At 41.2% G+C, this 16,811-nt stretch overlaps 1 protein-coding gene across 18 annotated transcripts in view; it reads right to left on the bottom strand.

Annotated features, from left to right (window-relative positions):
- Positions 1–16,811, bottom strand: part of LOC107041856 — a 355,118-nt gene that overhangs the window by 161,022 nt on the left and 177,285 nt on the right. For all 18 annotated transcript variants that reach the window (XM_015262642.2, XM_015262640.2, XM_015262639.2 and 15 more), the window contains one exon: positions 1,206–1,269. In XM_015262642.2, coding sequence (XP_015118128.1) covers positions 1,206–1,269 — 64 coding nt within the window. The remainder of the gene's footprint in view (positions 1–1,205; positions 1,270–16,811) is intronic.

Here is a 16,811-nt window from a genome sequence, read left to right as displayed (position 1 = left end):
GTTCGAATTTATCGCTTGAGATTTATCCTGTTAAAATTATTGGACACGGATTCTTTAAGTTTTTTCCGCTATACACGGAGAGAAATATTCATTAAAAATTACGTATCTTTTTCGTAATTCCGAAGCAAAATGCGGCTGTAGGAAATTTGGTCACGTAATTTTTACCTAAAATCACGGATTTTTTCCAGAGTGTTCCGTAATTTTTACGTGAATCTCCTGTGAAAAATTACGATACCGTCACTTAAATTTTCTGAGTCGATTCTGTACTCGGTGAGCAAATTGTGAGTTTCGTAATTTGTACTGAACATTTCTCCGTGCATTTTTTGTTTTGCATTACACAATCCGAGTGGAAAACACTTAGAAAATTCATGGCCGAGTAGTCTTTATAGAAAAAATTCCAAGACAATATTCATATTGAAAAATCGAAATCCACTGACTTTTTCCTATGAAATATCTCATAGAATCAACGCAAAAAACAAGTAGAATTTTACCGAGAATTCCTTAGAATTTTAATAGAATCCGAATAAAATTTCTAGGGAATAGAATTTTCTAGCGAATTCGCTGTTTTTCTATTGAATTTTTTCATACGCGTTGCTAGGTGTTAGAAAACTCATAACAATTGCCTATGGAAACGGCAGGATTTTCATTGTTCTCCTGCACGTTTACGTAGGGCGCTCACTCACCACCCGATCGATTGTGTTGGCAACAGAGAAAGAGGATTCCAAGAAATTTAAACGATCGACGATCCAAATCCCCGCTGCAGTTTTTACAAGTCAACATAGTAATTTCTGCTGTTTCGTAGAGTGAAATGGGGGAGGCGTAAGAGTATACAAAATTTTAAAACGTAAAAAAATTACGATGTACCATAGTCAAAATTCATACGATTTGAGTAATTTGTCGTTGCTTCAATAGTAAAAATTCCTTTAAAGAAAAGCGTTTAAGACCCTCTTAAATATCATTTTTTCGTACGTGCATTTTACACTGTTTCTTTTACTTAAAATTTCTATGTTAAATAGTAAAAAAGAAATTTCACATAGCAAATATTCAGTTGACGTAGATCAAATTTTGAAGTTATTCCGGTATGGTCCTGGATTACTATGTTCACATAGTAATTTTTTATTTTATATTCTTTCCATGTACAATGCTTCCATTCGGAAGCAAAAGAAGAAATAAAAATGGTTTGTCAACAAACGCTGCTTACTTACATCCCTCAAACGAATACAACCCGTATCATTTGTATCAATGGCTCGGAATATTTCCTTTAGTGTTCTGAAAAAAAAATGGCTCCATAAATATCCGAATAAAAAGGAGAATAGTACTAAGAAGGGGTTGGGATCACCCCCAGATTTGGAATATTGAGTGCATTAACTACAATAATTGAATTCCCTATAATAGGGTGAACTTTTCATTAACCTTTCATTTTAATGCGGAACTAAATGTGGAATAAAATTCATTTAATGTGAAACTAAACGGCAGCGCTGTATTTAAAAGTTTTGAGCCATAGTAGGACTAAATGACATCCTCATAGCATCAACTACGATAATTGAATTCCCTAGAATACGGTGAACTTTTCATAGATGTTTCATTTTAATGCGGAACTAAATGTAAAATAAAATTAATTTAATGTGAAACTAAATGGCAGCGCTGTATTTAAAAGTTTTGAGCCAAAATAGGGCTAAATGACATGCTCATGACCTTCCTTTACCGTAAAATTATTGAATTGCCGTAAATTACTAGATGATGCTGGAGTGAGTTTCGGTAAAGATTCAATCGAAGAACCTTTTTGAATATGTAAGAGCGTTTTTCGCCGTGTTGAAAAGCTCTAAGAAAATATCGCCCGAACTAATAACAACTGAATATGCCGTATTAAAAATTAAAACACAATTTTTACAGGATTCCTCGTATTAATTTATCGATTAATGGTCCCTATTGCTGATTTATTGAAGGCCACTAAGATCTAAAAACTTGAAATCGTCTTTCAACGTAGTATTAGGTGCTGACATTGACACAACACTGATAACACGACATAATTTTAAGGATATTAACGTGTTTGACATTGTATTTCTTTGTGACCCTTGTGACCTTATATTAACTTCACGTCAAACTTCAGGAGAATCCGTCGGAGAATCAGACGGATGAATCACAAGACGTTGGTCAAATTTCATGAGGGTCATACAGGAGTTATTAAATTTCAAGAAGGTTAAATGTTGCAAGGGTCAAATATCATAAGGATCATGAAGGTCACAAGGATAAGGACAAATTTCACGAGGATCAAACATCACGAGGGTCACATGAAAATTATCAAATTTCACGAAGGTCACAAGGGCATGATTAAATTTCACAAAGGTTTAATGTTACAATGGTTACACTTCGCAAGGGTCGGAATTACCAAACCGGAGGAGTCGACAAAATCAGCTCTAACCAACTCGCTAGGTTGTGGAGAGTGGGGTGGATTTCAGGTGGAAACGGGTTATTGAGCGGTCAAAACTACAAAAAAAAGATGAAGAAATCGACATTGTCTTTACTTGTTGCACTATTGAAATTTTCAAATTAATTAATTTACATGATTTTTACATACTGGTCTGACCAAAAAAAAGAAAGAAAAGATTTGCAACAATAATCAACATTCTTCTAACAAACCCCAAAATAATAAGATTGACTCGAAATATATGGTCCCGACAACAATACATTATCGATTAACTTGGTTACAAAGTTGAGATCATCAAATTCCTCAAGTGGTAATACAAAAATATTCGTTAATCCTGAAATACTCGAGAATTTCGAGAACTGGGGGAAAGGTATGCGAATACCCGTGAGAGTGAGAGAGAGAGGAAATAAATTCAGCGATATACGTATAACGTATTGCGGGAAAATAAAAATTCATTAATACCACACTCGCCGTAGCGGAAAACCGGTAGAATTAAATCCGAAAAACCCAGAGTCAAATTGCTGGGGAGTGTTTGGAGAAACCCATGATACCAAAATTATCAATTTTGGATCGTTGCGAGCCCTTCCAGGCTGAATTACACCCGGAGGGAAAACTTAACGAGGGAACGCTCGTGGGAAGCGAGAGCCGCAGCTTGTCGGCGCGGATGAATGTTAGCGGGTGCCGTGAGGGGGAAGCATTCGTGAGGAATGCTCGACCCACTCTACACAATTTTTCCGTAGAGGGAGAGGGAAGGCTCTGTGCTATTGCATGATTTCGACCTAGAAAAAAAATGAAACAACCCCAATTTTACCTTATAGCTTCAAATAATTAATAAAAGGAGACCCGACAATGCCGCCGGTCAGGGCAGAACCGGACGGAAATTACAACACCGACCCTTCTAAAGGGGGAAAAGAAGTCGATGAAAATCGACCAGAGACCCACAAATAAAAATCCGGGGACAATCAACGTCTTAAAAAAAGAGACGTATAACCAAAAACCACCGATAAATTATTTAACCGCCGGTTAGGCGGATCCAAGGCCACTGCACATGGCTGAAGGCCAACGTGAGGGAAACCACCATCAGGGGAGAGCCGACGCTATGTCAATGGCTGGGATAAAACACCGATAAACGAGAAAAACTCACGTTTGGGGGCTTCTTGGTGACGCGAACCCTCTTCTTCACCACTGTGAACTCCTCAGGACCCCAAAATAATCCCAAAGGCACTTGTTAATTTAAAAAAACGCACAGTAATGCCACACGCGACTACTATAGACGCTGGTCAACGCAAAACTGAATTTGGGGGTCCGTGTCGTGCGGAACAGTCCCCGAGCGTGAATTCCGGCCAACAGAGACGAGCTCTGATGGGCGGAGCCATTTTCACATCAGAGGTGTGAACATTGAGGGATCCGCCCAGTGATGCCAGATGGGGGCAAAAACCACGCGTGGGAAGAAGTAAATTAATGTCAAGCTCAACAAAAATAAAATACCACTTTTGCAGCATTCTAAGTACTGATTTATGTATTCATTTATTTGTTTATATTCCTTCCTCCAGATTTATGCGTATTCACTGAAGATTTTTAAACTTAAAATAATCTTTCAGTCGCCTTTCGACTAGTGTTGGGTGTAATTGATAACAAAAGTGATCGTAAGATCGGAAAATTAAGTTTGAAGTCTCAAAATACAGTTTAAAGTCGGAAAGATTAGGAAAAACTTTTTTCTTATTCCATTGTTAGATAGGCAAATTTCAGAGATAACTGAAATGAGAATATCGGGCGCGAAAAACTGAAATAAGGGTCAAACATGAGGGTGAAAAATCACGACATTAAATGGGGCTAAAACGGAAAATGTATACGATAACAATAAGCAGGGCGCGAAGTTTCTACCATCTCAACGTATTTTTGAATAAGGAATTCAGGACAGATGATGCAAATATTTCATCACCGTTATTCAGATATTTCAATTTTTTCAATAATTTTAGTCATTTTCTCACCTTTTCATGAAATGTTAATAATTACAATAGAATCTTGGGAACTTGGTAGTAGGGGAGATTTAATTTGGGGAAGGGGGAGTGTCATAAGGCTCACAAGGATAAAAAGAAAAGGACACACAAAGTTCGCTCGGGCTGTTTGACTCACAAAGGGATCACAAGAAATCACGAGGGTCTCAATCGGTCACCACGACCGCAAGCGATCACGAGGGTCTTAAGGTGTCTTAAGGGTAAAAAAAAGCAATCACGAGGGTCGCTAGGGATCACGAGCATCACGAGGGTAAAAAAGATGAATCACGAGGGTCACTAGGAATCACGAGGGTGAAAAATAGGAATCACGAGGGTCGCTAGGGATCACGAGGATCACAAGGGTAAAAAAAATGAATCACGAAGGCCGCTAGAAATCACGAGGGTCACAAGGGATCGCAAGAGATCACGAGGGGAGTGTCCCAAAATAATGTCACAAAGGTACTTTTGGTTATTCAAAGAAAAATTGTGATGTACCGAGTGGTTATCATTTCATGGACAATTGGTTCTCACAACAGCGCCCTGGCGCAGTCGTTAAAGGTATCCACTCGAATGCTGGAGATCCCAGTTCGATTCCCGCTGTTTTTATTTATTTATTTATTTTTTCTTAATATCGCTGTATGACGCGAAAAATGTTTGAAGTTAATTCATTATATCATATTTGTAGGTGAAAAATGGGGCTCGCGAGGGTAACATATAGGAGTCAAATATATGGATCACGAAAATTATGTTGTAAAGTAATCCGACATTTTTCCATGTTAATTACTCATTCTATATTTTTCACTACAATGTAATCAATTATATTAGAATTTACCACTTTTCTTTCTCTTTTGTTCTTCTTTCAACTCTGATTGCAAAGCCGTTATTAATATCCTAGTTTTTCAAATCTGAGAATGAATGCAAAATATCGCTTGTGTAAGAATCGATTATTTATTCGCTCAATTCTGCTTTTAACCGGTAATATTCGGTGTTGACTTTCACATAACCGCACTGAAAAATCAAAACAATGAGAACCAAAACAAAACACGAGCTACGTTGGCTCACTCAGTCTCTGACAAAAGGCGATCGGATATCAACGAGTGATTCCGTGTTTCTGCAGTGTGTTAGAGGCTTTTTTATACTTTTCAATTGAAAATTTGATATGGAGATCGAAGTGGACCAGGAGAGGGATTCAGGACGTGCAGCTTCCGATGTTCCAGCATCGAAAAAAAGGAAAGTATTTCAAGAATCATGGAAAAATGAACCTGAATTTTCTGGGTGGGTGAAAAGAGTTGACGGGAATCCAAATAGTGCGTTCTGTTATGCTTGCGAGAAACAGATTGCCGCCGGAAAATCTGAATTGCATAAACATACAGGGACTGAAAAGCATAAAGAAAATGCTTTAAAGCGCAATCCCATCCGAGGGAATGAAAAAATTAGTAATGAAGGTAGTGTTCTTGAGGGATGTTGCGTGTCATACACGCGAAACTATAATTTCGGTATTATTAATTATTTTCCATTCATTTTAAATTTCCCAAATGTTACTTCGAAGGAAACAGTTCACACAAAGACACGTATTTCCCCGGCGTCTAGACTCATAGCAATCGAAATATATTCAATTATTATTCTTAATCCTCAGTGCAGCTGCTTTTCAAATTATTTTATTACTGTTCTCTGAAGTCCAGAACTAATTCTCGTGAAACTCGACTGGGAAAGACCCTTCGTCTAGACAATTTCGATAATGCTTTCATTCAATACTCTAGTTATTCAAAACAAACTCCACATTTTAGGTTTTATGACTTCAGGCACAATAGTCTTTATGATCACCCTCGATAACACTCTCGAACCACTCGACCCCTCCTCTCCATAATCCCTCACAGCGGGCTTCAGGTACGCCAGCTCACCCGAACTCTGTTCCAACGCTTCTCTCTCTACTCCGCCCTCAACGCAAGAAAAATCCCAATTTTCCTCGAATACAAAAATTGGCCATGCCTCCTCCCTTCCTTCTACCAATCAGAAATGTCGTTAGATTTATCTTCATTCGCTCGGCATTACCACCACCGTTTAGCATATAAGCCTCGTACTCGAAAATTATAAGTTAGTTAAAATTCAAATCTCTGACTAGTCACATCTAGCAGAAATCACTGTACAAAAATATATCTTTATTCTCGAATAAACGGAAAATTGTAAAAACTGAAGGTGTATACATCCGATTTATCCAAGTCTCCCAGTATATATCCATCACATCCTCACTCACTCCAATCATTCGAAAATTCCCCTTTTTAATCAGCTGCATAAAGAACCTATTCGGCGTGCAGCAGTTAGCCTGATATTGTGTCTGTAGGTTCAGACCTCTGGAATTTACAACTCCAGAGAATTAAAATAATTTCAATATTCAGTGCCTAACATTTTTTGATCCTTCGAGCCGGACAACAACTACCCTATCCTATCCCACAGTGTAGTGCATCCCACACAGACTATCAGTGTTCATCAGTGTTAGCAACGGGGGAGCTCATCTACGTAAATGACATTACGCACCCCACCTGGCTCAACCCGAAACAGTGAAAGTGACGCTATCGCCCCAACAATGGCAGATATCATAGCCCTCAAGAACCAACGCACAGCTTTCAAAACTCGCCTCACAAAGAATAAAAACTAGGCGAAAGAAAGTGGTGCAGACTCAAGGGCCGAGCACATCGAAGCCAAACTTGAAACACTCATCGAGAAATTCCGAGAGTGGGAAAACAGCAACAAGGAACTCTGTGTTTTGGATACCGTCAATGCAGTAGCACACGAAAAAGACGCTGATGAAATCGAAGAGAATTTTCATTACTTGAAGGGTTTTATGAAGAATTTAATAAACCTAAAAACCGTCAGACCAGTACAAGGGTCCACGCCGGCTCCACCCACTCAGAACCCAATCTTTCCTACTAAATCACATAAAATCAAGCTGCCTGAACTGTTACTTCTAACATTCGATGGCAGTTACGATAAATATCGAGGATTCAGAGGTAAATTCAATGCACGTGTGGGGATTGATTCGGGCACAGAGGATGTTGTCAAACTCCAGTATCTCCAGAGCTGCGTGACTGGACCAGCCTTCGATGCCATCGGAAACTTAGACCCATTAGACGCCAATTACAAGGTAGCTTGGACTCTACTTGACGAAAAATTCGACAAACCCAGACAAGCACTCCAACGTCATTGGCAAACCCTCTTTCATCTCTGCAAGCCACCGAGGAAATCAGAAGTCGAGATCGTCAACATCATGCGTCAACAAGCCCAATCTCTCAGTGCCTTTGGTGACGCTAAAACCCTCCTGAACGCTGTGTACACAACTCTCGTCATCAACTTGCTTGACGCTGAAGTCGTATTTCAATGGGAAATAACGATAGCAGGTGATGACATGTCAGACTTCTGAGACCTTCTCAAATTCGTTGAAAAACGTGGCACCTGTGCTCAAATTACTGGACGTGATATGAGTAAGCAAAGGGCACCACAGGCTCAGACCAAGAGCTCTACACACAAGCCGTCCTCTGGAGGTCAGAAGATCTCCACTCACTCCAACACGTCCAACGTTCCCAGAGCTCAAACCTTCATGATCACAACCACCAGGAAGTGTCCAGTATGCACAGAAACAGGACACAGAATCTATGAATGCCCAAAGTTTGATCAAATGGATGTGGCTCAACGAGATAAACTCATTCATAATCAGAATCGTTGTCCGAACTGTCTCGCCAAGGGTCACGGTTACCAGGAGTGTCTCTTTAAAAGCCGTTGCAAAATCTGCAAGGAGAAACATCACTCAAAAATTCACATGGACCGAGAGAGACCATCAACAAAACCGGATGCATGACTACACCAGAAGGATACTCCTACACCAATCGCCATGTCTCTTCCACTTGGATCCACAGGACAAGATGTCCTTCCCACTGCAATAGTCAACATCCTCGATAAGACTAAACGACCAGTTCAATGTCTGGCACTTATCGACACTGCTTCAATACAAAATTTCATCACAGAACAGCTGGCAAACAAACTAGGCATCAACAAACTCAACTGCTCAATTCCAATCGGCGCCCTCAATGAGTTGTCAACTGTGGTACACCGTAAGATACACACCACAGTTGGATCTCGCCTCAACGGATTTAAACGAGAACTGAGCTTCCTCATCATTCCACAGATTTCTGGTCAGCTTCCCACCGAGCAAGTAGACAGGAAGGTTATGGAGATACCTCCAAACCTACCACTCGCAGACCCAGAGTTCCACGAGCCTGCACCAGTTCACCTGCTACTAGGCTCCAGCACCTCCATCGCCACACTCAGCATTGGGCAAATCAAACTTGCCAAAGCATCAGACATCTATCTCCAAAAGACTCAACTTGGATGGATCATCTGTGGCAACCTCAATGATGATTTCTATACTTCAATGGCAAGATGCCATTTTACTGAGATCATCAATGAATTCAAGAAATTCTGGGGGATTGAAGATATCGGACTCAAGAGGAGCCATCAGTCTGAGATCGAAGCAGCCTGCGAGGAACATTTCCAGAAGCACATATCACGTACTCCAGAAGGTCGATATGTGGTCGCCCACCCGTTCAATCAAAACAAAGAACGACTCGGCACCTCTTATCTCCAAGCAAAACGCAGACTTCTTTCATTGGAACGAAAATTCTAGTGGAATCCAAGTCTCAAGGCTGACTACACTGCTATTATTGACGAATATAAGCAACTCGGTCACATGACACGAATTGACACGAAAGTAGAAGAGGGCTTCTACCTTCCTCACCATGCTGTGTTTAAAGAAACCAGCCTCACCACCAAGACTCGCGTCGTCTTTGACGGCTCGGCACGTTCCAGCACTGACATCTCCTTGAACGATGCACTCATGGTCGGTCCGACTATACAAGATGACATACTGTCTCTCGTTCTCTGCTTCAGACTCCACAACTTCATCCTCACCGGTGACATCGAGAAGATGTACCGTCAAGTTCTCGTGAAACCTGAAGACATAAAATTCCAGCGCATTCTCAGGCGAGAAAACGGAAAAATCCAAACATACGAGTTGCAAAAAGTCACATTTGGACTCGCTCCAGCTCCATACCTCGCCGTCAGATGTCTGCATCAACTTGCTGAGNAGCGCATTCTCAGGCGAGAAAACGGAAAAATCCAAACATACGAGTTGCAAAAAGTCACATTTGGACTCGCTCCAGCTCCATACCTCTCCGTCAGATGTCTGCATCAACTTGCTGAGGATGAGAGGGAAAGGTTTCCTCTTGCCTCAGCAAAACTCAAACAACATCTCTATGTAGACGATCTTCTCACTGGCACTAGCACACTCGAAGAAACTCTCCAACTCAGGGATGAAATCATTGAACTCCTGAGGACAGGGGGATTCAACCTCAGACAATGTGCCTCCAACTGTCCAGATGTCCTCCATGGCCTTCCAGAGTCCACAGTGAACATCCAGCTACTCGGGGGAGATGATCCCACACTCAAAACGCTCGGTGTACGCTGGGATTCTAGAAATGACACGATTGTGTATACAGTCCATCCAATAGCCACCAGAGACACCATCACCATGAGGAAAATTGCTTCAGATGTTGCTCGCATCTATGATCCACTAGGCCTGCTCAATCCAGTCATCACTCATGCCAAAATCATCCAACAGCAGCTCTGGCGACTAAAATTGGACTGGCATGGCTGTGCCTATTGAAATTCATACTCAGTGGCATGAGTTTGCTTCACAACTACCTCTGCTGAATGACATTCACTTCAAACGTCAGGTGATCAGTAAGGAAAGGTTTGAAATACATGGATTCTGTGATGCTAGCAATCGTGCCTATGGTGCTTGCATCTACCTACGTTCCATCAATCAGGATGGGGATGTGCTCGTCAATCTATACTGTGCCAAGTCTCGCATCATACCCATCAACCACACCAGTGAGCAAACCACTCCACGCCTGGAACTATGTGCAGCAGAGCTACTCTCCAACCTGTATGACATCGTGAAGAAGGCCACACACATCGAACCAGAAAGAGCTATTTTCTGGTCTGACTCCACGGTTGTTCTCCACTGGATTAAGACTCCTCCTCATCTTCTTCAAAGATTTGTGGCCAATCGAGTTGCCAGAATCCAAGAGTTGACCAACACCAGCAACTGGAGACATGTTCGAACACATGAAAATCCTGCAGACGCTATATCCAGAGGTCAACTATCTTCAGCATTCCTCCACAATCATCTATGGAAACATGGACCTGCCTGGCTTCAAGAAGATGAAGAGCACTGGCCCCACTTCAACATCGGAAAACCAATTAAGCTTCCTGAACTCAAGAAGGTCACTGTGCTCATTGTCTCATCTCCACCCAGGAACCCTCTTCTCCAACGCTACTCTTCTTTTGAATGGCTCAAAAGAATTTTTGCCTTATGTCTTCGATGGAGAACTAAGGTCAAATCTGCTCATCTCACACTCGAAGAATTGAAGAAAGCTGAAACTCGAATCATCCAACTGGTCCAACAAGAACCATTCAAATCAGAACTATCGCTGCTCGAACAAGGAAAATCTCTTCCTCCCAAAAGTCGACTCATCAACCTCAGCCTCCAGCTTGATGACAATCATCTGATACGAGTCGGTGGACGATTGAAAAAACACAAAACGCTGCCACTGGATGGAGTACATCCTATTCTGCTACCCAAGGGACATCACATCACCAACTTCATCATCCAGGGGATCCACCTCTCCAACTTACATTCTGGAGTTCAAAATACACTCCATTCAGTAAGACAACGCTTCTGGCCCATGGATGGACGCAATCAGATACGATTCCTCATCAACAAATGTATCAATTGTGCTAGAGTGAATCCTCCAAACGTAAACTATGCCATGGGCAACCTTCCACGAGAACGCATCACACAGTCAAGGCCATTCACACACACTGAAGTGGACTACTACGGCCCTTTCTTCATAAAGGAGAAGAGGCTCCGTAATCGTACCAAGATCAAGGTATGGGTCTGCATTTTTCTCTGCTTCAGCACCAAGGCCATCCATATTGAACTCGTCAGCGACCTCACCTTCGAAGAATTCTTGGCTACCTTCAGCAGATTCATCTCCAGGCATCCCTCATATAAGGCTCTTCACTCCGATAATGCCACAACATTCACTGGTGCCCACAACGAGCTGAAGGAGCTCTATGCCCTCATCAGCGATGAGAAGCACGACGATTTCATCAGACGAAATCTCACACAACGGGGTATTGAATGGCATTTCATACCTCCAATATCTCCACACTGCGGTGGCCTATGGGAGGCTGCCGTCAAATCCTGCAAACATCATATGAAGAGAGTCATCGGCAATGAGTTGCTCACTTATTAGCAACTCAACACACTTTGCATCAAAATTGAGGGAATCCTCAACTCTAGACCTCTCACTCCAGTGTCATCTGATCCCAATGACTTTTCTGCACTCACACCAGCACACTTCCTACATGGAGAACCGACAACAGACCTCCCTGCTCCAGATTGGTCTGAGACCCCAACAAATCGTCTCTCTCACTGGCAACATCTGGAGCAGATCAAGCAGCACTTCTGGAATCGATGGCACAAGGAGTACCTCTCTGAACTCAATGTCCGCCACAAGTGGACCTCAGGCAATCACAACATTACCATTGGATCATTGGTATTACTCCGTGACGACAACCTGCCTCCTCTAAAATGCCGCATGGGGCGCATCATCGAAGGGTTCCCTGCTGAAGATGGCATCATTCGCAAGGTGAACGTAAAAACCTCCACCAACACTGTTGACCGGAATGTGCAACGCCTCGCACCCTTACCAGTGGACCCTATCGCTACTACAATGTATCCTTGATCGCAAGACTCTCAATGGGGGAGTATGTTGCGTGTCATACACGCGAAACTACAATTTCGGTATTATTAATTATTTTCCATTCATTTTAAATTTCCCAAATGTTACATCGAAGGAAACAGTTCACACAAAGACACGTATTTCCCCGGCGTCTAGACTCATAGCAATCGAAATATATTCAATTATTATTCTTAATCCTCAGTGCAGCTGCTTTTCAAATTATTTTATTACTGTTCTCTCAAGTCCAGAACTAATTCTCGTGAAACTCGACTGGGAAAGACCCTTCGTCTAGACAATTTCGATAATGCTTTCGTTCAATACTCTAGTTATTCAAAACAAACTTCACATTTTAGGTTTTATGACTTCAGGCACAATAGTCTTTATGATCACCCTCGATAATACTCTCGAACCACTCGACCCCTCCTCTCCATAATCCCTCACAGCGGGCTTCAGGTACGCCAGCTCACCCGAACTCTATTCCAACGCTTCTCTCTCTACTCCGCCCTCAACGCAAGAAAAATCCCAATTTTCCCCGAATACAAAAATTGGCCATGCCTCCTCCCTTCCTTCTACCAATCAGAAATGTCGTTAGATTTATCTTCATTCGCTCGGCATTACCACCACCGTTTAGCATATAAGCCTCGTACTCGAAAATTATAAGTTAGTTAAAATTCAAATCTCTGACTAGTCACATCTAGCAGAAATCACTGTACAAAAATATATCTTTATTCTCGAATAAACGGAAAATTGTGAAAACTGAAGGTGTATACATCCGATTTATCCAAGTCTCCCAGTATATACCCATCACATCCTCACTCACTCCAATCATTCGGAAATTCCCCTTTTTAATCAGCTGCATAAAGAACCTATTCGGCGTGCAGCAGTTAGCCTGATGTTGTGTCTGTAGGTTCAGACCTCTGGAATTTACAACTCCAGAGAATTAAAATAATTTCAATATTCAGTGCCTAACAAGAGGAATTCCAGTAGTGTTGTGGCAGAGCATAAGAAAGCTGTTAAAATCGCGGAAATTCTCTTGTCCAATTGCGTTGCAGAGCACAACGTCCCCATATCTTTCGTGGATCATTTTCTTCCTGTGCTAAAAAGATCATTTTCGGATACTACAATCGCGCAAGATTGTTCTCTGGGGCGTACAAAGTGCGCGAGTATTATTGAGAATATTTTGGGGAAAGTCGCAAACGAAAATCTTGTGAAAGTTTTGAGGGTTAATAAATTTTCAATTCTTGTTGATGAAACCACGGATATTTCAAGGAAAAAAGTTCTTTGTGTTCTCGCGCGATATGTGTCGCCTGAAAACGGTCAGGTTCAGTCGGAATTTTTAGATCTCATCGAACTGGATCCAACAGATTACTCAGCAGAAAAAATCTATAATTCTTTCGAAAAATCTTTACGCGAAAAAGAAATTCCAATGCAGAATATCGTGGGCTTGGCTTGTGATAACGCGAGTGTTATGGTTGGTGTCAAAAATTCCTTCGCGCAGAGATTGAAATTAGAAGTTCCCAATCTTATCCTAATGAATTGCATTTCTCATTCATCCGCGATCGTAGCTTCAAAGGCCTGCAGTAAGTTGCCCAATGAGCCGGAAGAATTAATTGGAGGTACATCGATGTATCTCTCGAATAGTCCAAAGCGGTGCGCGATATTAGAGGAATATCAAGAATTCTTTGGCGAGGAAAAATGAAAATTTTGAGTTTGTCAAACACACGATGGTTGTGTTTGCATCAGTGCACTGAGAAAAAAATTTATTCCTTCCAAGAAAATGTTATTGGTGATATCTTTTTCATACTCTTAGTAGAAGAAAATATCTCTTTTGGAACGTATTTCTCCAGCCCAGTCATTTCCAGGTGCTCCGAAATCAGTTCCAAGCGTGAGAATTATGGTGATCTATAAGAATATTCTTCTGCATATGACCTCGAAGAAACTCCAATAATAATTATTAACATTTGGAATTATTCCAATTTTCTTTACCTGAGAAAATCGCCAATTTGTAAAATCCAGAAGATATCGGAGAACATTTTGTCAAGGTCATATGTAGCATAATAATCAGATTGTTCAATATCACTGTAATTTTTGAGGATAGACTTGGACTCTCTGAAAATGACTGTCCTGGAAAAATTCGTTCTGAAAAAATATTATCTTCTGACGAGAATATCAATCCTTGGCAGGAATAATTTTTTCTCTCAGTGTGTGTCACGCGAATTCTCGTAAATTGGGAACCATTAAAATTATTTTTCCAATTAGCTATGCTGGAAGAGCACTCACCTTCAGCCCAGAACTTACACAATTTCCTGGACGACCAATGTGTAAAGGGCTATTTTATTTTCTTGCAATATTCATTAAATTTTTTCAATTCTTTCAATGCTCTTTTTCAGTCTCGTCAGTTCATGCTTCATAGATTGGCTGAAAGTAGTGAGCGACTTATTCGTAATATCGCACGAAACTTTTTGAAGAAATGTATCATTGACAAACTTTTTGTAATGCCTATTAATGTTAGTCATCCAAATCATTTTCTGCCCTTGGATGAGATTTGCCTCGGATCTGAATGCAACAATCTGGTTCGAAATTTCCCAGCAACTATTGCTGAACAATTTCGTCTCAGATGTTTACAGTTCTATATAACTACGACTTCTGAGATGAAATCGCGTTTGCCGCACGTACATCCCATTATTCAAAACTTGAAATGTTTGAATCCTGAAGCAGCACTGGATGATGGTAGTTAACGCATTGAAGCGACCGTAATTTATAATCTCGTTTCTCATTTCGGTGATTTTGATGAAACAGCTTTAGCTTTTGGATGGCATGCATTGCCTAATGCCTTCATTAATTCAGATGATAACAAACGTGCACATTCTCTATCTATCGACCAATTTTGGAATGAGATATCGGAGTTAAAAGATTTCACTGATCCATTAATGTTTCCCAAATTAACCAAACTCATGAAAATCATCCTCTGCCTGCCACATTCCAATGCTGAAGCAGAGCGTATTTTTTCTATAGTTACCGATGTTAAATCCAAAAAACGCAATAAACTTGGTACTTACTGCCTTAAGTCTATTTGTCAGATACGATCCTCCAATCAATCTCACAATGTTGATTGTACTACTTTCCAAGTACATCAGGATCATCTCCATTTACATAATTCAAATAATTTGTATCCCAAGCAAATCTCATAAAGTTGTAAAATATTCTTCATTTTGCCAGTGCATGTGGAAGGATTATTTCAATAACTTTTTCCCATTAGAATGTCATCTCTTTTAAACCATCACAGTTATGATTTACTCATTTAATTTGGGTTCTTCCTAGGATTCTCTAGAACATTAAAAATCCAATCGAATTTTTTTTCTAGCCCTTCTCGATTTTTGCAGAACTAAAACATGTTGTTTTCAGAATCGACCGGGCCTTTTCAGGGCCTCAAATGATAAACGTGGAATATTCAATAAAGCTCAATACTCAATACCCTTATTATTTTTATAATGGAGAGTGAGACATCCATTTGATCCTTTCCATATGACTTCCCTATTTCCTGGTGACCCTTGCGACGATTGGCCCTTCTAACATTTGACCTTTCCCTTGTGACCCCCTTGACATTTGACCCTCGTGAAATTTGACTTTCCCTTTGTGACTTTCATGGAATTTGAACTTCCCCTAATGACCCTTGGGAACGTTGACCCTCGCGCAACTGACCCTCGTGACGTTTGACCCTCCCCGAAAGGACCTCGTGACGGTTGACTGTCGCGCAATTGACCCTCGTGAAAGTTGACCCTCCCCTTAGTGACCCTCGGGACGGTTGACCCTCGCGCAAGTGACCCTCGTGACGTTTGACCCTCACCCGTTGTGACCCTCCGGACGGTTGACTCTCCCACAAGTGACCCTTATAACGTTTGACCCTCCCCCTAGTCACCGTTGTGACCTTCGTAAAATTTTAGTTTCCCCTTGTGATCCTCGTAACGTTTCCACTTCATGAAATTTTACCTCTCGCTTGTGACCCTCGTCAACCTCTGGAATAAAGTTATGTCGTTGTCGATCGAATTCGAACATTTAAACGTAGCGCTAGGCTGGTTGCGCCCTAAAGGCAGCGCAATGGAACGCGAACGAAAAGTGGGGAACGTGTGGGATCCGCATCTGGCATCACTGGATCCGCCGGCTAAAATCGGGGAAAGAGAGGGCGCGAACACAAAATATATTTAAACAAATTTTTCATCCTCTAATTCTTTACCTCATTCATTTAATTCTTTAACTCGATAAATTATTACTAACAAAAAAAACTTATGACTCTATTTTCAGGACTTGATCCCAAAAACCTAAGACAACCCGGTAATTCGCTGGAGGCGAAGGTTGCATTCGCTCCAACGACCTTCCACCAAAGGTATCCAATTAATTTCCGAATATAATAATAAAAATGGAAATCCAAACTCGACCTTTACCACGCCAAAGCGGGAAAATTCTCTCCCCCTCTCTCTCCCCCCCCCTCTCTTTCTCTCTCTCTCTCTCTCTCTCTCTCTCTCT

Source organism: Diachasma alloeum, unplaced genomic scaffold, assembly GCF_001412515.2.
Source record: "Diachasma alloeum isolate Michigan unplaced genomic scaffold, Dall2.0 Dall_scaffold_00382, whole genome shotgun sequence".
NCBI classification, from domain to species: domain Eukaryota; kingdom Metazoa; phylum Arthropoda; class Insecta; order Hymenoptera; family Braconidae; genus Diachasma; species Diachasma alloeum.
The sequence above is the reverse complement of the archived record's forward strand: the minus strand, read 5'-3'. Positions and strand labels throughout refer to the sequence as shown.